This window comes from Strigops habroptila, chromosome 8 (assembly GCF_004027225.2).
Source record: "Strigops habroptila isolate Jane chromosome 8, bStrHab1.2.pri, whole genome shotgun sequence".
In the NCBI taxonomy this organism is placed as follows: domain Eukaryota; kingdom Metazoa; phylum Chordata; class Aves; order Psittaciformes; family Psittacidae; genus Strigops; species Strigops habroptila.
In genome coordinates this window covers 29637995-29659980 of record NC_044284.2, presented here as the reverse complement: position 1 = coordinate 29659980, position 21986 = coordinate 29637995, and the positions used below count along the sequence as shown (strand labels likewise).

General features: G+C 40.1%; 1 protein-coding gene across 1 annotated transcript in view; it reads left to right on the top strand.

The window, feature by feature from the left end:
* Window positions 1–12873, top strand: part of LOC115611687 (histone-lysine N-methyltransferase MECOM-like) — a 154079-nt gene extending 141206 nt beyond the window's left edge. Inside the window, exon 2 of the mRNA XM_030494984.1 lies at window positions 12351–12873. Within this exon, the coding sequence (XP_030350844.1) occupies window positions 12351–12754 (404 nt within the window). The 3' untranslated portion in view covers window positions 12755–12873. The remainder of the gene's footprint in view (window positions 1–12350) is intronic.
* The last annotated feature ends 9113 nt before the right edge of the window (window positions 12874–21986 follow it).

Below are 21986 nucleotides of genomic sequence, written 5' to 3'. Positions count from 1 at the left end.
AAGATTAGTCCGTAGTGACATAAGTAGAATTAAAATATATAACAACCTCATGTTAGTTTGAGCTTGTAGGGTCCTCTGTGATCCTTTGGGATGGAGAGCAATGCTTGGGCCAAGGTCTCTAATGGCATGGCATCCAGTTACGCTAAGGCTGAATTTGCTCCATTAAGTGCTATATATTTATTTAAGCTGTCATATATCAGCCTGCACATGAAAACAATAGAACTTGTGAAGATTGCCAGTTTGAGGGGGGAAAAAAGAGGATTATTTTTCAAATTTGCTTCCAAGTTATTGGGATGAACCAGAAGCTTTCAGAGTGCTGATTTATTGCTCTCTGCTAGCAGCTCACCAGGACCCCTCTGCTTCTCCAAGATCAACAGCTTCATAGAAAGCGATACAAGGTGCATGGGACAAAGAATGGAATAAATTACATTAGCAGTTAACTTTCTTTACAGTTAATATATATTAATAAATATCTACAAAATGTTTGAGGCTTTGACCAGGAAGCCATGTAAAATAAACTGTAGTCCCACTTTTTCTTTTCTTCTTTCTTCTTTTTCTTTTTTTTTTTTTAAAAGTCAAAATAGATCTAACTGATGTTAACTGTTTCACAGCAGGGATCTCGTTCTGGTTTCACACTGGTGTCACTGTTGATTTTGGAGGGAGGATGTGATCAGAATAAGGACTGTCACTCTGCCTGCCGTATAACAGGCTACTGGTGCTATGAGAACACTTTGCATTTCCCTACTGTCCCGCTTTGCATCTTCAAAGCACGGGGAGAGATGAGCTATTTGCCATGGGGCTCATCTGAGGCAAATGAGATAATATGATCCTGTGGAAGAAACGGGAAACCCAAGAGAGAATGGGAGAATTTGTTACTGGATATTTTTTTGCAAAAGCAACTGTGTGTGCAGTGTCAGAGCTATTCATTCCCAGTATAAGCAAAGGCTCCACAGTTTGATAGACTAGGGAGGTGAGAACCCAGGAGGTCTTTCCTTTTAGTTTTGTGTGTGCTGAAATATCTTTCCAATCTTTTTTAACTAGCCGGTCTTGAAAAGCTTTGGTCTTTGCTGGTCAAAAACTTCCCAGTGATTTCTGTGCCTGTGATATCTCTGTCCGTGAAGCTTTTACTTGCATGGAGGTGTCCAAACGTGAGAAAAGAACACCACTGGCAGTTGGGCTCTAGGTCCCCTAGAGCTCCAGGGAAAAGGTTTTCCCTGTAAAAACAGCAATTCAGATGGATGTAATCAATTTTGCTAATTTTCTTCCAAAGAAAGAGGAAAAGGGGTGAGCAGAGTGAGATGTTACTCTGCATCCAAGTGAAGGGTGTAGCAAGGGATATTTTTTGGCAGAGGTTGTAAATACTTCTTAAAGAGAGAGCAGGCACCTCCTAGTATCAGCTGTGGACCACCAGGAGGGGAGAGAAGCAAGAGCGGAAAACTCTTACATAGTGTTGAAAACCTCAAAGCAATCAACCCACAGAGAGCTTTTACCGATCAGAGATGTGCTAGGTAAAAATACAGCCAAACTCTCAGAGAAGTTTCTAAATTGCATGAGGAGCAATTTTATAGGAAAGAGGCAACAATATCCTGGATTTGCCCAATTGCTGCAAACGCTTTTAAAACAAGTCTCTTGATCGCTCAGCAAAACTGTCAAAGCTGTAACATTTGGGGTTTGGATTTTTTTTTTTGAATTCTCTAAATGTTTTCCTTTTCCATGATTTTTTTTGGTAAGTACATGGAAAAGAAAATGAGGCAGATCTGAGAAAAATGGGAAGAGAAAGAAATGGGAGAGAGTGTAGAGAAAATGAAGGGTTTTCAGGGGAACAGCTAACCTCTGTCTTTAAAACACCTTCCCATAGCAGAGGATGCAGACAGGGTAAAGGGAGGGAGCTGTGGTCACTGACAGTGAAGCAGTCCATCATCCTTTAGCTGAGCTGAAGAAGTGCTTGAAACAGTGTGGTGATGGAAGTGATGGGCCCTTATTCTATCTCCCTATGGATGGTTGGGTTGCAAAAAGTCTAGCATTTCCCCCACCCTGCCCTCTTACACAAAGGCCAAGGAAAATAATTGCTACAAATCCTTGTAGTTCATCACACTCTTGTGTATGCCACGCTTTTTAGAAAAAATAAACTATCTTAGGCAATGGAGAATTGTAAATGTACTTAATGGGTGCAGTTTCCTTTTGCTTCCATGCTTGTTTGAAGTCATGCTGCCGTGGACTCTGGTGCTTGCTGTAGGGCAGCAAGTAGCTTTTTTTCCTGCTTGTGCTTGGATGTCTACAATAAATGCTATCAGTTTCACGGGCAAACTTTATCTACATCACAACTGAAATTATAATTTCATTAAAATCACTGGCAAAAGTCCCACCAACTAGAAGATACCCCCTAAATCCTAAGTTTGCTGGGACAGACCTGCCTTCTGAAATGTGCTGGGAAACACAAATATGTTTTTGATCATGAATATTTGATTGATATTAAAAATTAAGAAGTGCTTATTTAAAATTATGTCTGGGACAGGCAGAATATGGTTTGTCAGAACAAACTGGAAATGTTTGGAGGAATGGACAGTGTCTGGATGAAAGGGAAGGTGGTATCAGTGGAAATAATGTAGATAAATCAGTTCAAAATGCTTTTTTGCTGGAAAAATGAAACAAAAATGATTCTTGCACTCCAGAAATGTGTAAGTTGTGTTGAGTGAGATATGGATAAGAACTTGTCAAAGCTATGTGTGCCAGCCGAGGACCTAGGTTTCACAGAGACAAATAAGAACAAGTTGTCATCCATGTCTTGGAATAATCCCACCCAAAACAATATTGTCATACAGAAATAAAAGTATTCCTCCATATGATAAAATAAAACTGTCCCATAGGGTGGTTTTTGTTTTGTGGTTTGGTTTTTGGAGGGTTTCTTGTTGTGTGTAGTTTTTATGTTTGTTTGTTTATTTTTTAAAATGATGACTTTACTCAACCAACCCAGTTGTATACAAACATATATTGATGCCCTGCAGAATGACACAAAATACACCCACATGTGTAACATGAAGTATAGTTGCTCTTAAGATTCACAATTTTCCAATCAGCTAAGTATGTCCTGCTTGTTTTACTGGGTGACCTGGTGGAGAAATAACTAGAGCACATACTGCTGAGAAGTCAGTTGCAGGAAAAATTGTGGCCTTGTATCTCCTCAGAAACAAATTCTGGAAGCCAGTCTTGCCAGACATTGAGTTTTTGAAGTGGACAGTATCGTAGGATTAATTAATTGATGCTTTTCCTGATTAGTGTACTTGTTACGAGTACTTCTGTTAGTGTTTCAAGGACTTAACTGCAGTGTATCACAGTGTCACTCAAACATAATTAAGAATCTCTTACCATAATTGCATAATTAAAAAGCTGTCTGGCTGCTGGTAAAACCTTCTGTCTCTGCTCTGTGGCAACTTGATTTTCCAGAGGCAGCTTCCCAAAATAAATCCCTCCCTGAAATACTTGGGTGTAGCATGCAAATGGGTGCATCATTGGTACCCTGCTGTGTCCACTGGGCTTTCTGCAATAATTCCTCAGCTCTTACGCTTTCATCACCAGCTGCCTTCTCCCCACTGGTCCATGTCCCATATTCTTCCCAGGTGGAATACAGGCAGGGGATCCCTTTGGGATTCAGGCAGGGTGGGTCCCCTCCCCAGTGGTTTCCTCAGGGCCTTTTTGCAATGATGAGGTGACTATTCAGGCATGAGAGAGGGGGTGAGATGGCTGAGCCTTTGTCAATTCATGGTTTTTTAACTTATTTATTTCATACTCATATTTTAACTTATTGGTGCTTAGAGTGAGAGTTATTCAGCTTCCCAAAGCAGATGTATGGGTGTTTGTAGGCTAGTGCTGAAGGGGCTGCTGGCAGGAAGGGGTTAAATTCCTTTTTATTTGTAATGTGCTTTTGAAACAAAACTTCATGACCTGGCTTCCTTCCCCCCTCACCCCCAACTTATTTCTTTTTTTTTTTTTTTTTTTTTCTTTTTTTTAATCTCAAGTGATTACTCTTTGCTGCATTATAAGGGGAAAATGCATTTGTGTCTCAGGACCATGTTCTACCAGATACTGACATGTTCAACATCTCCTGTGGCTTACCAAACACATCAGGGATGTGGACCTCCCTCTGATTTCTCATTATACCAAATAATGAAATGTGGAAATAATTCTAATCCTTTCTTCTGGTTGTGCTGTACCTCTGAAAATATGATAAACTCAATCCAATTAAAAGTCATTACCTCTACAAGGCTCAGTTGCTATCTATAACCTTTGTTTTATAATTCACTCTGTTATGTCTTCATTATAATTTGGTAGAATAGTCATCTTTTATTACTGCTTTCTGTTAGAGGCATGTGATTTCCAGTGCTACTTTGTGACACATCTCAGTTTAAAACAGTAAAGGTCTACTAATGAGTAAAAAGAAGTTCAGTTACACTGATTTATTACATTGAGATAAAGTTTCATTTGCATTTATTATAACACTGTTGGTTTAAGTAATCGTTTTTATTTAAAAATGTTCTTTTGCAGCAAGTTTTTCACCATGTCAGGGACTATTTAAGCGCATTACCTTTTCAGTCTTACCCCAGCTGATACAGATTTAGTTAAATTTTGTTCCCAGTTTGTATTTTCTATAAATATGCTATAAAGTGTTTGATCTCACCAATTCACATTTAACCTTCACATTCCTAGTTTTCTCCTAAGCTTGTTGGCTTTTCGTGCCATGTCAGTGTGAGAATATATGTCATGTTTACAATGAAAAATGAACAAAATTGAACAATGAACAAAAGCCGGTTCCTTTAATCCATTTTCCTCCTTTAGCAGCAAACAGTACTAAGGGCTCAAAATTTCAAGGCAGGTTTCCCCCCCCCACTTTTTCCCTTGGGCCTACTCCATAGAGTCATGAAAGGCATTAGTGACTATGTGTTAGCTGCTGCAGCTCCACTTGGTTGAAATATTTTACTAAGATACAAATTAAATCTATTAGAGTTTCAGCATGCTTTGGGCTGCCTCCCAGACAGTGTGGATCTCTACAGGCTCCTTGCTAGCTGTAGATCTGGCCCTCAGTATATCAAATGCTGCAGCTGGCACTTCCCTCTTCTCTTACCCCCCGTTCTGTGTAACCCAGAAAAGATTTTGAAAGTCAAATATATATTTATTCCATTGAGGAAACTTTATCAACCAGCACCAAAGTTTATTGGCACTAGCTAGTGATATAATGGGTAGTTTAAACCCTGCTAACGGCGAATAATTTTTCAGTGGTGTTTATGATTGCAGTAGACTCTAACAGACCAGAAGTACAGATAACATAAATATTTCTACCAGAGATGATTGTGCTGGAACCATAAATAAAATTAGACTTAACTTGTAAATAAATTCAGTGCATGCCAGCCAACATTTATAATTCTTTGTTGCTGCATGTAATACAGTAATTTATATGGAAAGTGCACAGGAACACAGGCAGGCAAATTTTGCTTTTCAGTTAAGCAGGTGCAACTTCCCCAGACATCAAGGAGAGCAGCTCCTGTGCAAATGAAAGTAGAATTTGACCTGTAGTCTCTCAGTGCTGGACCCTAATTAAAAGCCAGTGTCTGGTCCACATCAGATGCTTTTGACTGTGTTACTCAATTAGACATGAATGACACTAGCCAGAGCACCAAATGCTACTAGTTATTGTAGGGGTGGATAGTGAGAATTGCCAGAGACGATGGGTAGGTCCCTACGCAGTTACTGTATTATGACTTTGCTGGTCTAGTAGCAACATTTGGCAATGCTGAAATTATTCTCTCTCCAAGGCCCGATGCTCTTAAGTGTGTGTAACTTTGCTTCTTTGAATTGTTGCCTGAAGACAGATTTCTCTCAAGCTCTTGGTGCTTTTCCTACCATCAGGAGCTCACTTCTACTCCCAGTATGAGCTGCTTGTTTCAGGGTTATTTTCTGCAGATACAACAATTCAAGGAACAAAAGTTGCTTCCCATGCAAGGAAGGTTTTTAATTCATCTTGTGAATTATCTGCGCTGTTGTTACTGATGTGTATCTTGCCATGGGGCACAGACAGAAGCTACTAGGAGCCCTTAAGCTCTTTGCATGGGGCGCTCCAGCAATGCTCCAAACTGGGGTCCTTTTCCATTTCATGTAGGCACTGCAGCCCTCAGTGCAGCACTGTGAGAAGTTGGTGATTTCTGTACTTCAGCCCCAAAGTGCGCTGCGCTCAGGCTGCCTCGGGTTGCCCTTTTCCCTTGCTTTTGTCTGTGCGGCTTTATCTACAACTCCCTCTTCTGCGGGCACCACAGAAGAGTTTGCTCAGTGCTCCTCAGCACTGAGGTACAGGGAGGCTTTGCTGAGCACGCTGTACGAGTGCCCTCTGCAATCTGTAGTGTCACAAGCACGAAGGGAAAGTGGAAATCTGGGCCACACGTTTCCCTCTCATTTTGTTACATTAATGTCAATCCAAAGAAATTCGAGCGGCTTTGGCCAACTCCAGGACAGACACTGATCTCATTTATTCCTTGGTCAAAGTCTAAAGTAATTCATTTGTACTTAACAGTCACGTAAGAGAAATCAGAATCTGGCCTTTGGGGCCGCCGCGTGGGTGCTTTGGTCTCCCTCGCTCTTATTGCATGGTTCATGAGCATGGTTTTCATGGTTGGACTTTCAGAGTGTGTTCAGGACAGCTTTGGTTTCCTCATGCTTGTGTTAGGGTCAAGTAATACAAGTATGGAATGTGAAGGCTAATATTTGTGAAAGTATTTTTCTTGGTAATTGAAGTAATGATTCAAAACTACTTCAAGTGTCATGTTTATCACTAAACTTGTTTGTAATCTCTTTTGCTGTACAACCTTTCTATTTGTAATACAGTTTCTCTCTCCCCTGCTGATTTTATGTTTTTTACCTAGCTGGGAATTACTAACTCTATTCTGTTTAGAATCTAATCTCATTTGATCAGGTTTGTCTGATGCTTTTCACAATGGGGTCCAACCTGGGGGCCCCAGACTGTGTTACAATACACATAATAATAAATAATCGTCATTAGGTCCAGCTCCACAGAACAGTTCCGTGAATAGGGAGCGGCACAAACCAGTTTCAGGTATGTTAAGTTATAAAATGTTCAAGTGGAGTAATGTAGCTCTTGGCTAGAGTCCCTTCTGTGCCTGGAGATAGTAACCCAATCTCTGCATGTTTCTAAAGCTAAGGATCCTTCTCTGCTTCTTTTCTAGCGAACATAAAAGTGACCCACCCTGAGACATGCCTACCTGGTGTGGGACTGTCAAGTGGCTACCATTTAGTTCACCACTGACTATATACTCCTTTTGAATCTAATGACTTTCTTTTAATTTTCTGCTTTTCCTGATCTCCTGTGTTCTAGACCAATGTGGGTATAATTTGTAATCAATCAGTCCCTGCCTGTAGCAGGTTTTGTTTTTTTGGGTTTTTTTTTGTTTGGGTTTTTTTTGGGGTTTTTTTTTTGGGGGGGGGGGTGGGGTGTTTGGGTTTTTTGGTTGGTTTTTTTTGCTTTTTTAAACTTGTCCAAACAAATTTAGATAAAGGTATCCCATTTGTGTGCAACAGGAAATGCCTGTCTCTTTTTCAGATATCCCTGCAAATACTCTGTACTCATTTCCTCAGCATTGAATAGAAATGTTAGGTCAAATGAGTATAAAAGCTCACTGGTCTCTTTCAAAGATCCAGTCCAATGTTTTGTGGTACATTCAGGTCCACTGTTGCCTCACGCAGGAGAAGGGACTAATTTACCTGCTCCTACTACATTTCCCCAAAGCCTTCATTGATGCACCCTAGCCAAAGGCTCATATCAACAGAGCTAGCAGAGCTCAAAGCTCCTGACATGTGATGGGCTTCTCCCATCGTACAGAGCCAGGTCCTTCTGATGTCTAGTCTTTGAGGCTAAGGGAAATCTTTCTCACCTTTGAGAAGTAGCAGTCATGAATCAGTGTGTATCTTCTCATTGCAAAGAGCCACCTCCACGTTTATCTCTGCTATTATTTTATTCTGCTTGGATGATGATGGCATTATAAACACTTCTGAAGTAGGCTCTCTAGATGTTTTGCTTCCAGCCTACCTCTTTCATTCAGAGTAACCAGCCATCCAGCTTATAAGTCACTGGTGGCCATGTGCATGGTTCCAAGAGCAGAGGAGCAGATTTATGTGCTAAAGGGTTTATCAGTCAATGGTTGCTTTGGGAATGTATACCCTCAGGCACAAATTGCCTGAAGAAAGGAAGAACGGGTAGTCTGTATGGATACGTTTCTGTTTGTTAGGGATGGCTTTGGGTCTGGAGATCTGGATACAGGCTTGATCCTCGGAGGACTTTGTGTGAACTTTGAGTTGAAGATCACCCTGAAAAATTGGTACATGTAACACATCCCCTTGACATGAGATGCCATTGCATGCCATTTCAACTGCAGAAAGGCATGGTTTCATTGAACATGTGGCCCCACGTGCTTTTGAAAACAGCGTGCCTTTGCTGCACTAGCAATCACAGCCAGTGGAAAGTGGTTTGGGTTGTGTTCAGCAACTTCTGCCTCCTTCGGTTGTTAATGTCTCCTACGTAATTGCTCTTGGAAAGGAAGAGAGTGCCGAACTGCTAAGAAACATTCAAATGGAAGGAAGTCCTCTCCTCCTCCCAGCCATGCACAGAAGACCTCTTGGTCTCAAAATGACCCCAGGCCCTGAAGTTACGGCAGTAGCTTTGGCATGTCACTCTCCTGACCTCACCAGGCACATCCCCAGCATGCAGCCACGTGGACTCTTTCCTGCTGGCGTGCAAGGTTGTGTCAAAAGTGCAAACACAGGTGTCCACCCTGGTATTTTAGTAGCAATTAGCCTTTCCTCCTGGGTTTCCTCTGTAGCTTGCTCATGTTTTTATTATAAAATAGTGGTGAAGAATTTTATGGAGGTTAATATTCAAGCTTCCATGTTACCTAATCTCATCTGTTTCCTTATCAGGGGCCTCAATTTTAATTTCATTCCATTTCTAGTGGGGATAATTATTGGACTTTAAAGAAGCCATCTTGAATTTCAAAACTGCAGTGCTCTCTGTGTGAATGCTATGCAGTCACTGGGAAAAAGATGCTTATCGTCACAGTCCCTGGATCTAATTCTGACCTTACAAAAATTTTCTATCAGTCAATATCTCACGGTTTTGCTGGAAGTCCCTCTGATCCATGTAGGTGTAAATTTTAAGGGGAATAGTCCCACACCCTTTGAAAATGAAGACCAGATCCCTGGTTCGTGTACACTGGTTTTAATACAGCTCCTTCTGTCATTAATTTCACAAATATGTCTTAATGGTCTTTTCATCTCCTGGTCAGTTGTAATTCAAATTCTTGTTTACTTTGAGGTTTTAAAATACATTTTTTCTAGAAAATGTTCCTATTTTAGGCAGAATAATATTTCAGTAATCCATTTTACCCATACTGTTAGGGCTTTGGTGCATATAGGCATATTATATTTTCCAGAGCTTTCAAACTGAAAGTCCGTGTTTAACGACGACATCGGGTGTGGCTGCTGGAAATCAAAGGAGGCACAATAGACCCAGCAAATGGACTTGTCTCCCTGCCAGGCTTCCAGAAGCCAATTTATCAGCTGCAGGTTTGACCCTATATGGCTAAAACCCAGTGTAGCTAGAATGACTGAGATAAGTATAACTGAGGCCTTTGAGTCTGCGAGAGAGAAATTGAACTGGACTGTCCCTAGGGGAGAAGAAACATCTGTAAAGCTATGCTTGCTTAAATGTTTAAGACCCAGCTTGTGCTGGCTCGTGGGCAGGCACTGTTCGCAAGTGAGGGTGAGGAAGGTATCCCTTCAGGGAAAGGCAAAGAGCAGGTCGTTGCTTATGCTGACTTAAACGATTTGGCTGAGCTGTTTCAATGTTTGGTGGAGAGCTGAGCGTAGCCATGAGACACAGGGAGAGCCTTGGTTTTATGGAGCACTGCTTGATGGAATGGGGACAACAGCAGTGACTGTGAGATGAGCTTTTTAAGGAGTTTGAGTGTCAGGCACCCAGCTGTCATGGAAAATCAGTAGGATTTAGATGCCTGAAGTTCTAAAACCCCCTCTTCAGTGAGCCAGGTGCTTATCATCATCCAGATCACTTTCCTTGTGTGATTTGTCTTCCTGTACCCCATGAGTATATGCGGGTTGTGTTTTTGGGTTTTGTTTTTTTTTTTTTTTTTTTCCCTCTCCTGTTTCAAAACCAGCTGAAGTCTTTTAGACAGGACTACAATCTAAACAGTTGGGGGAAGATATCTGAATGGGAGCAAGCCTGCCCTGGGTGGATGCAGCATTGCTGCTGGCCTGTAAAGTCAGGGAGTGCATTGGGGTTTTGGGGATGCCCAGGATCTGCAGACCAACCTCTCTCACTGTTCCACCACACTGGAGCGGAGCCATGTTTGGGGCAGCAGCAATGCCACAATGTAACACAGAAGGCTGGTAAAGTGGTTGTCTCAGTGCAGGGCAAAGTGAATGGTGGCATCCAGGTGGAGCTGTGTCTCTACCCTTTTCATGTCTTTTCTATCACTTGCAGTCCACGTTGAGTTTTGCTGTGGCCAGGAAAGTACAGGCGTGGGCTCATAGGTGCTAGGCACAGAGCAAGCTCCCTGCACCAGTGCTTTCATGAACCCTTCAGCATCTTCGTTAAACTCAGCACCACTGAGCTGTGACAGACAGAATTTCTGAAGCACAATCATTGGAAAATCCCTCTGTGTGCCCTTCTCAGCTAAATTGTAGAGTCAGTCAAGATATTCTACTACTCAGTGTCAGGTATTAGAAAAGTGACAAATTAATCAATATTAGATTCAATTGTTAAGTGCAGGAGGAGTCTGCCAAACCAGAGGCCAAGGGAATGGGCAGCTGAACTTTTTTGTGACATGTATGTGGTCATACCCAGTGCCACATAAAAAAAAAGAAAAACAGTTGATGGCTGTGAATAAATTGCTCACAGATGAAGAATCCAGTTTGCCAGTCATGTGATGGGAGCAATCTATTCAAATGGTTTGTTATGTCCCAGTGTTTGTCTTAGTACCAGGAGCATGAAAGTACAGATATAAAACTATGAGATAATATGTAACAAAGATGTGAGAAACAATGGGCTATGACCAGTTTCCAGTGGAAAAAGCATACAGTGCTAATCTACCATGGATAGTTTCTTAAATGAGCAAAAAATTGAAAGAACATTTTAAAGTTTCCTGTTTCTTCACTGAAACAGAGTAACTCTGAATGCCAAGCCCAGAATAACACTTTAATTTCTGGGCCAACCATATTATGCAAGTATCCTTATGAGAAGATCTTAAATATTCAATCTCTCAACTGAATTCCTTGGAGAATAGTATTCTTGCCTCTTGATAGGTTAGAATTCAGTGAAATGAATTCTGGTGTGTAGGAAAAGTACAGTAACATTAATAAAGTCAAATAAATGTAAATAATCGAGATTGGTTGGTTGGTTTGTATTTTTGCTCCTTTTGCATGTATTACAGAGTTGAGTGCTGTATTGCTGGTGCAGTTAAAGCCCCTGCTGAAGTCACTTGGCCTTTTTTGACTGAAAGGAATTTACAACCAGCCTTACATTTTGAGCTGTAAAAACTAGTGATGTTTTTATTATTTTTTTTAATTTTTTTTTATTTCGCTTGCTAAGGCCCAGAGATGAAGGGTTTTTTTAATGTGTTTTGGATCTGCCCCAGGTTTTTTTGCAACTGTAAGAGGAGAACGTTCATGTTCTCTGTAAGGTGCTGTTTGGATCCTGAACTTATTTTAGACCATTGCATTTCTTGGAGGTCAATGGTAAGACGCTGATTTACATCAGCTGAAGTTCTTGCCAAGAATTGTGTGGTAGGCTGGATCCTTTCCTCTAAAGACTAATTGGAGGCCATCAAACTTAATTTTGGCTATTTTAGGTTCAATCTGTCTCTGAAAGACCAGTAAAGCTTTCCTGCTTTTCACTTCACTTAGATTCCAGTTGTAACGTATAATGCTGGCTTTCAGTTGTAATTTCAAAGCGTATGCAACGCAAAGTGCTATATCCGGACCAGATTGGACAATAGGGTGTGCCTGCATATACATCTGTATGTAATTCCCTTTCTCGTGTTCAGTGATGTAAACCACTTTTGATGTCGGGAATATTAAGAAACACTCTGTACCCCCAGGCCTACAATAGGGAAAAAGCTCAACTCCTTCCACGGTGAGGCTCTGCTATAGGCCCAGTGATTGATGAAGGTGCCGCCTGTCTTCCAAACAGTCTTCTTCATTTTATGTGCAGGCTGAAAGGGTTTCATATGCAAAATCTGTCAGGATATTTCAAATCCTACTTTGGCTTTATTTTACAGGTGATGAATGTTTGTATGAAAGCTTTCCTGAACTTCCTTTGGAGGAAACACCAGAAGCTGATGGAGAGGCTACAAATGTCCAGTGTCCAACATCTGTCAGCATCCAAGAGCCATCTTCTCCAGCAACCTCCAGTGAAGCTTTCACGCCAAAGGAGAGCTCTCCTTACAAGGCTCCGATATATATTGCTGATGACATTCCCATTCCTTCAGAGTTTGAGCTCCGAGAATCCAACATTCCTGGAGCGGGATTAGGGATATGGACTAAAAGGAAGATTGAAGCAGGGGAAAAATTTGGCCCTTTTGTAGGAGAGCAGCGGCCACACCTTAAAGATTCCAGTTACGGTTGGGAGGTAAGACACTGTGTACATTCTTTTGGTCTGTTGAACTTTTTTGCGTGTCTATAAACACAGAACTATTTGCAGAATTTGAGTCCCGTCCTGCAGCAGTTGGGGAATATTCGTATGCATGAAGACTGCTTTTTGGCCTTTCATGTCTTTCTGGGTAGAAACAAGTGTAAATTGAAAAAGGAAAAAAGGCAGGAATTAATGTTGCTCTTCATGCATGAAATGTATCCGAGTATTGGCAGGTGATGCCTCTTTTGGGGAAAAAGGAGGAATAAGTTGTATTGTTGGAATATTTCAGTACCATTTTTAGTCTGCTCTTGGACAATCCTGCAGTATGTCTGTGAGGGATTTGTGAATGACGCTGCACTATCTGTTTGAAAAGAAATTGCATGCTGCTTTCAGGGTTGTTTAATCTCCACTTTCTGTCAACAATGATTAGAGTAGCCCTAAAATCTGGTGTTGTGCAGCTAAAATCACTACTGCAGAACCTTATGCTACTTGGGAACTTCAAAAGCTGGGGATTTGATCCTGCTTCCATTTAACTTAAGGGGAATGTTGCCATTCATTTGGTGAAGTAGGTTTGGATGCTGGTGTCAAACCCAGACACATGGGGATGATGTGGCTCATGTCACTTCTTCAAGTGCTCTGAGAAATCTGGCTTTTCCTGAAGGAGCCAAGGCCTACTTTGGCGACTACAGCGATTGCCTCTTGCTTTCCCTGTGTTCAGGAGCAACATGTTTTCCTTGTTGTGATATCACTGGGGAGCTGGCTGAGCTGCAGGTCCACGGTAAGGGCTTGAGACCCCAAGTGGTGCGTGTTGCCAATTGTGTTATGGTATAACAAATGCTCTTGTGTGGTTTTATTCATAGTTTTAACAATGTTCTGTAGAAACAGAGTGCAATCTCAGCTTTCCATCTGCATGTTTCCTTTGGTTTCTGATAAGGAGAGAAGTGCAGAGTTTGCACAGCTCTCCAGGGGCACTGCTGACCTCTGGAGAGAGGGGAGGTTCATTTTCCCAGGAAAAATGGAGTTTCGCTATAGGGCAGAGCCTTGCAGATATGGTGGAAAATAGAGGTTTTATTTGCTCTTAACTGTTCGTAAATACTCAGTGAGTTTATTCCAAACTTTCCATCCAGTTGTTTAAACTCTTGAGACCTGTGACAATATGACAGAATAGTGTCAGGAGAAATTATAGACTTGGCAGCGCTCTATCAAGTTAACAGACCCTGATGCAATATAATTGCTGGTGAGAAATCCTTATTATTTGAAAAAGGCACCAGGAAACCGTAAAATCTGACCTTTAACTTGACCACAATTAAGCTCAGATATTGATAACAGAAATTGGAGCAAAACTGCTGAGATATGGCTGTACTTGCAGGTTTAACATATTCTAAAATTAAGGTACTCTAGACTGGATCCTCAGTTGGTGTAATGCAGGATAAACCCTGTAAAATTGAGGGAAACTCATCTTGATTTTCACACCTTTAGGTCTTGATAATATGCTGCAATATTAGAGAGTAGTTTTCCTGCTTAAAATACTTAGGATTTGGGAGTCTACAAAATCCAGACAAGAAATACATGTCTTCACAGTGCTGGAAGCCCAGCTGGCAGATAGAATCCCTTTCAAGCTGCAGGATTTGTGCCATCTGAACAGTGTTATGTATTTGGGACAGCTGGGGAGATGCTATTGAAATGCGTTGGAGCAAAATCACACAAAATCAACAGGCAAGTCCCTCTGCAACTTGGCCACTCATGTAGAAGTACTCTGCAGTGTTCAGGGGAGCTTGAAATAGAACATTTTCCAAACAAGTGGGTTAAGTACATATATTATAATTGAAGGAAGACAGAGAAATGTTAGTTACCAGAGTTTACACAATGAGTAAAATGGCACGTAGTGAAGGTTAGGCCTAAAGGACAGATGTGGGGACACCTAGTAGTACTGGAGAAGATCTTACCAGTGCCCAGCCCAGATGCTCATCATCACACTGCTCTGGAAACCACCACTTCCTTTGACTTGTGCCGTGGAATTAAAAAGGAAAAAGAAGCTGTTACTAGTGTGTGGGTTCAGGCAGTGTCAAAGGAAGTGTGGGATGATGAGGGAAAGGTATCATGTATTGAGGTTTAAGTACAGTCATGGGAATTCAAGCTTTTCTGTTGTCAGTTTTTCTGCCAGAATGGGCACTTGTGCGAAACAGGGTATTTGTCCTGCTGGGCGCCAATAAGTCATTTAACAAATGGGGAATTCAGTCTGCTGATATAATAGTGAAATTTCATTCTTATATTTTAAATGTAGGAAGAATAAAACCAAAGTTTCTGTATGTTACTTATATGGATTTAAGTGACTTTGTAGCCAGAGAGGTTTTAAAATCTTTCCGCATTGATACTTGCTTGCTGAGTGAATTGCACTAATGTAGATCAGGTCACAATATTCTCTTATGTTTGATTATGTGTAATTCCTAGAATACTTCATGGCTTTATAGAGGTCAGCCATGCCTGGTGGCTTCAAAAGGTGAGATGTCTCAACCTGCTCACACCGCTCACTGGTCCCACAGACCAAAGAAAGCATTTTGCTGTGTCCTGGCTTACTCATTTCTTTATCTCACATATGCATTGCTCTAAGAAATACATAATGGGGTTGCAACATTGCTAATGCTTGTGTACTTACGTAATTCTCTCAAACTGACTCCCCTGTGGCTCCAGAGATGATGATTAAATTATTGGAAAAATCAGTCTTTCAATTTTATCTGCATTTTTCTGAGTATAAGGTGAAATACTGCATGTACAGTGGTGTTTGATATTCAAAGATGATGAGGGAAGAATGTCTTTTCAAGAAAATAATTAGCATAAGCATTAAAATATTTTTGAAAGGAAAGCTGAGCATCTTTCTCAGCTGTTTTCTGATGCTGCCTATATTACTGACTTTGCTATGAAAGATTTGGTCCTTTTTTACAATTGCTTAGGATTGCTCTAGGTAGCCTAGAGTCTTAAACTAGAAAACTTCAAACTAAAATCCTACATTGCAGGGAAGAGTTTATAGCTACACACAAACTTGGACTGTAACTACATCTTTGTTATGTAACTACATCTTAATAAATTCTTATTCCATTGTGAAAGGTTGTCATAGTTTTGGGTATTTCCAGCTGTGGGATACTTCTGACTTCTAGTTTTTGTGACTGACATCCATCTGAGTTGATACTAGGATTAGCCTGTAGTGGCTGGGAGAGAAGTGGAAGCTGGAGGAACTGCTGCTGTTAAATTTTGCAGTCAGGCAGTTGATGATAAAGCAAAATTTGCTGCAGGAGGTTGAGGAATTTCATGGGGCCTTATAGCAAGACTCTCTATGGCATTGACAGAGTTTTGCCAGAGCAAGACTAAGAAAACAATGTCTATTATATCCATTTATATACTTCAGCCATAAAAGACACTGTGGGACAAAGAGAATTTGTTGTGATACAGTTGTGCTTGGGTCACAATTAGAGTGCTGTAGACCAATTTAAATGAAAAGCTGTAAATTTGAATTTTATCTCATATTGTGGGTCTAGAGCCGAACATTATCTAATCAGGTATTGGCTAGCTAAAGTACGAATCGAACAGGGGGTCACTGGACAAGGGGAAAGGTCGAGCTTTTTTGCAGTTTGTCACCGATGTTTTAGTATTTGCAGGCAGCCCGAATATCCGAGGGGGTCGGGAGGCTGTTGCTCAGTGGTTGTTTGAAAAGGGAAAATTGACTGCTGCTTAATCAACAAAGAAAACAAGCTTTTAAGGGATGGTAGTAATTTTTTTTTTAAACAAAAGCAAGGGAACACAAATTTAGTGATTTCATCATGGTTCATGCCCTCCTATGAAAAACAACTGGGAGAGTATTTCAGAGAAAGCCTTTGAATAGGTCACCAAAGCACATGTACCTATCTTTGACCAGCATCTTCCGGAGTATGTCAAATATTCAAATTCAGGTCTCTTGCTGTTATAACAAACTCAAAGTCTTATTCACAGGGACAATTTCTTCACAGCTCTTTATATGCTAAACTTTTATTTCTTTACTAGGAAGGCAAAAATAAGAGCAATAAACTAATAAATCAAACTTGTCACAGAAGAAGAAAAATATTGTTGAGCTTTATAAAGCAGCATAAAATCTGTTTATAGAGCAGAGTATATTTTCTTGTCATGACAGTGAGGTTGAAAAACATCTCTGTTTTGGCAGAGTATGCTTGAGCTGATGCAATTGCTTCTAAATGGAAGTTAAGAGGTTATTTGTTTACTTCTCTAACATTCTTGATGTGAGCCGTTGGGGAAAGCTGCACAGCTTCTTAAAAATTGTTCTGGAGTACAGGCTTCCTCCTAGTTTATAGGTACTGGAATAGTTGCAATTTTGAGTTTCAATTCTGCAGGTTTTGGTTATCTTTTGGATTTTTTTTTTTTTTTTTTAATATGAATTTAGGTTTATTTGAAATTCTGAGTTCTAAGTGTATATCTATCTTTATGAAAATTAAATAATATGCTACAAAATGTAAAATTATAGGTTTTTAGAGATGGAATCTAATGTATATGCTCCCAAATCTGGGTTGTAGCACCTAAACTGATAGCTTGGTTTTCATGCTCTTAGTGTCTAAAAACTTCCACTGTAATCAACGGTAGTTACCAGCCAATTCTTTTCTAAGTATAGATGGGATTCACACATCTTAAAACTCAAATTAAGTTATTTTGTAATAAACAACAACAATGCTGAAGGAAATAATTCACTGTAGTCAGTGAAATCAAACTGGGAGAGAGCAGTAGATCATTATTTTCAAAAGGAAGAATAAAAGAATAAAAATCATCACTTCTGAATACTTTTTCTTTGGGCTATGGAGTTTGTCCTAGAGTTGAGCACCTCTCACCCCCCTGAATTTTCTGCTGTTGTCTGACACTCACATTGCACTGGCTTTTACTGACCAAATCTTGACCTTTCCTTGAATTATTTTTAAGAGCATTAACATGCAAAGTGACTCCACACTCCACCAGGTGGTTGGAAAATTGGTAAGTGTAAAGTAGATCCCTTGTCTATGTTTTCTCGTTGTGTATGGATTTCATCAGTATAGGGACTCCAGGAACCTTTGCAAAATTATTATTGAAATAAACACAGGAATAAGAATGTGGGTTATTTTGTTGTTCGGAATTAAAAAGGAATCATTTGTTTTGTAGTGGAGAGTGGCGATGCTTTTTGATCAATTCAACACCAATGTAAGTTTGCAGATAGCGTATTCTCCCCCAGGTCAACAGACCATCCACTTCTGGCAGCTGCAGGTGGGGGTGACATCCTTACCTTTTCTTCAATACATAGGTGATGTTTTATCCCATTTGGAGATCAGCTTTGCAAGTCATAGAGTACTCTGGCTGAGATCCAATAAAGCACTTAGGCATAGGCTTATCATCAACAGGATTATCCAGGTGTTTGAGTTAAGCATGTGCTTAGCTGCTGTGTTAAGATCTCTGTAAGGGACATAGTGTTCAGTGCCACATAGGATGGAGTTCATACCGTATATCTTGCCTCTGGTGAGTATGCATGAGGGTGCTTAAGACAGCTCCTTGAAAGTTGTGTACAGAAAAGACATTACTTACAGTGCTGCTAATGTTACCAGTCTGAATTCTTCTGTTGTTTGCATCTGTGTCTTGTGGTGAGGCTGTGACTGTCAGGTGCTACTGCAGTAACAGGAATCCTGTAGCAAGGTAGACAGATGCTTCATGACTGAAGTGTCATTCTGAGAGGTGATGTCGGTTGTATATCCCAATTAGCTACCTGGGCATTAACACCAGCTTTCTCCCTGCTCAGAGGACATAGTTTATAATTACAAATGAGCAAACATCAGGTCCTTGAATAGCAAGATATAAGCAGGTGGACTTGTCATTTGGTTTGGATTAAATGTATTGACAGCAAAGAGGAGCTTGTTGGTCCTTGGAGTTGTTTCATGGGGATGGAAGAGAGTTAGGACACAGGGCCAAAACAAAGTAGTCTGCTGTCGTCTTTTTCTACTGTTCCTTACCTCCACTGTTCAATTCCTCTAATTATTTAGTTAACATGATTAAGCACAGTGGGAGGTTGGTGGGATGTGATTTTTTTTATTTTTTTTTTTTCCTGTCAAAGACAACAGCCTTCCTTTGCTCAGACAAAGTTGCTGCTTACTGGAAGGGGAGCATGAACAAGATCATCCAAGCTCCCCTCCCTCCTCCAATGGAGCTCTTCTCAGAAAATGTTCAAAACTGTATTGCACAAAGTAGTGAAAGGCTGTAGCAGCTGCCAGAAGGGAAGTGCCACTTGCCTCTGTCCTGAGCCAGCTGTGGCGCTGGGACTGCTGCTCAAGGGCTGAGAAGTCATGGAGCCAACCCAAAGTCAATGTGACAGCAGCATCAGGAAGAGGTTTTGCAGGAGGCTGAGTGGGAGCTGGTGTGGCACGACTGTGAAATCTTACATAAACCATTGTCTCAATTAAACCTGAAATGGTTTGTATAGAAGTATTTCTCCACCCATGGTGGATGCTCCACCATGTCCTTGACCTTGGGGCCAGGAAATTGTTAATTTCATGGTATGGTCTAAAGCCACAGAACCTCTCTGTAGGTCTGTGTATGTATTCCCCACAAAGCCACTGAGGTTTTAATTTAATCAGAAGGAGCATTAACTCCTGAGGGAAGCAGAGTGAAACTGTAAGGGTCAAGTGGACTTAGAAGAGAAGAAGGAAATTTTGTTACCTTCCTCAGACCAGAACTGGGGGGATGTTTCAGGAATTTGTATTCCTCCTCGAAATGTGAGGTGATTGTTATTTACCCAGGTAGATTTTACTTGAGTCCAGTAGCACTTTGTCCAAGCAGGTTATAGAACTAAATAAACTGAGCGAAAAGCTGACACTGGAATAGATTTATAAGATTGTCAAAAGATGAAGAAAAATAATTGAGATGTGTCAGTTGACCCTTTAGAAGACAAAACCTGTAAATTGAATTTAGCCATTAAGAAAGGTAACATGAGAAAGAAAAATAAAAAAGATAGAACTGAAGAGAATAATAATTGCATCTGATAGAACTGACAATCATAATTCTTCCCATTAAATAAATACGTTATAAAAAAAATCATCATGAAATGCCACATTATGCAAACCAGGATTCAAAGATGAGTTCTTTGCATTAAGTACAGGAGATGCCATTAAGGAAAACAGTCAATATGTCACTAAGCCATGGCCTGTAAAATTAAATTGATTTGGTAAATGTAAGTAAGATAGATTTGTTTGCTTTCATCATCAATTTTGAGTGGGTGAACAGGTGATGTCACCAACCTGGGAGCGATAAAGATGCAGGACCATCTGGAAAGCTTTGTGATGGATGGGCAACTGCTTTTGGATAGTGACAGTGCTGCGGTACTTTGTCACTTGGGATGCAGTACTTAATAACTTTTCAATACCATCATAATAAATTTCACTGCCTTATTAATATAGAAATGGTGAGTTATTACTGTGATGGCTATTGTAAATAACAAGAGATGCAGCTGTCAAAAGCTGATTGTTTGGGCATGTTTCTTTAAGCAACACAGTTGACTTGGGATAGTCAACGTATGTCTATACCAGCAGAGTTTATTGCTCTTGTCAAAAGAAAAAGCTGCATTATTCAAAAATTATATGAAGTCCATAATAAACAAGTTTAATATATTATCAGACTTTTCCTATAAGTTTCCTAACATAGAATAATAAATCACTTTTAATAATGCCTTACTGCGTACAATAATATCCTTATGCTGTAATAATGTCCTTTGCTAACTATTCACCAAACATAGAACTTCTGAAAAAACAGAAAGGTATCTCACACTCATCAGAACACTTACAAAATTAATTCTCCTTATTTCATTAAAAGGCTACTTTAGATATAAAGCTGATGGGCTCTAGCTGCATCTTTTTTTTTTTTTTGTAATTTGAATTTTAATTGAGCAAATGTAGTTAAAAGTAATCTATGACAAAGAAATACAGACAAAATTATAATCATGTGTCCCTAAATACTGGCAGGAAAGAGCATCTGTGGGTGTTTTATGAAAGCCCAGGACTGCTCCGTGACATTGCTGCTAATGTCATCGGTCTGAGGACTGGAGAGAAACAAAATGCATAGATAGCTGTTAGCAGAAGATGAATTACCAGATCAATCATTTAGCACCATTCAGAGTATTATACCATTGTTCCCTGTGAAGATAATTAAATCAATGATGTCTTTCTTATTTGTGTAAAGAGGCACAAACTCGTAAAGAATATCCAAAGCTTCCAAAGCCCCTCAAACATTATTTCTGTTGTTGTTTTTCGTTTTGGTTTTTTGGTCGGTGTTTTGGTTTTGGTGGGTTTTTTTGGTTCTTTTATTTTTTTTTTTTTTTTTTTTATTTAACCCTACTGACTTTGCCTTTCAGGCTCTGGCTTTGTCCTTCTTTTCAATTAAATGTCTCTCCACCACTTCTATGACTGTTGAAAAGAGAGCCAGCAGTCTATTAACAGGCAATAAAGTTCAGGAAGCCTAAGACTAGTTTCTTGGGTCAGAGGTGAAAATTGCATACTAAATGAAACAAAGGTGTGTCTTGATGGCTCAACAAGAGAGAGACGAGTATACATGTGGGCAGGAGGAGACGGTCATCATTAAACAGAGGCAAATGAAGACAGGAGTTAGTGTACGGCAAAATGATTATTAACCCTAGTGAACACATGCACTTTTTAGAGGATACAGCACTGAGATTTGGCTTTTAAATCAGTACCATGAAATCTGGGCATTTGTTTTAATAAAGACATCATTGAACTTTAAAAACAAAACAAGAACCCCAACTCCTGCTTGCTAGAGCCTGCAGACTGGGACGTGTTTGTCAGAATGGTACATACTTATTTGGAAGTAGAGAATAGAAAACAATAATTAGCTAATTGGGGTATTTCCACCCCAGAGAGTATTACTACAGCATTTTATTGACCTGACAGCCCTCATATTTCCTGGTTGAATGGTAGTGGCACACGCAGGAGTGAGGACATGGGTTGTCATAATCCAGCCTGATATTCTGTGATCATGTTAAATTTGGCACATACAATCAGCATTAATTTGGAAAAAAATACAAATGTTAAGTAGACCTTCCTTTCAAAGTACAGTTTTAGCATTTAGCATGGAAAGATGTAAAAGATCCCACAAAAAGCATAATATTTCATCAGGTGAAGCCTATGACATAAAGGGGCTCTTGTGTATAGTGGGTTTCCCAAAGTGTTGTTCTTAGCCTTAACTTGATGAAGTGTATTGGCAACATGCATGGAGCAGG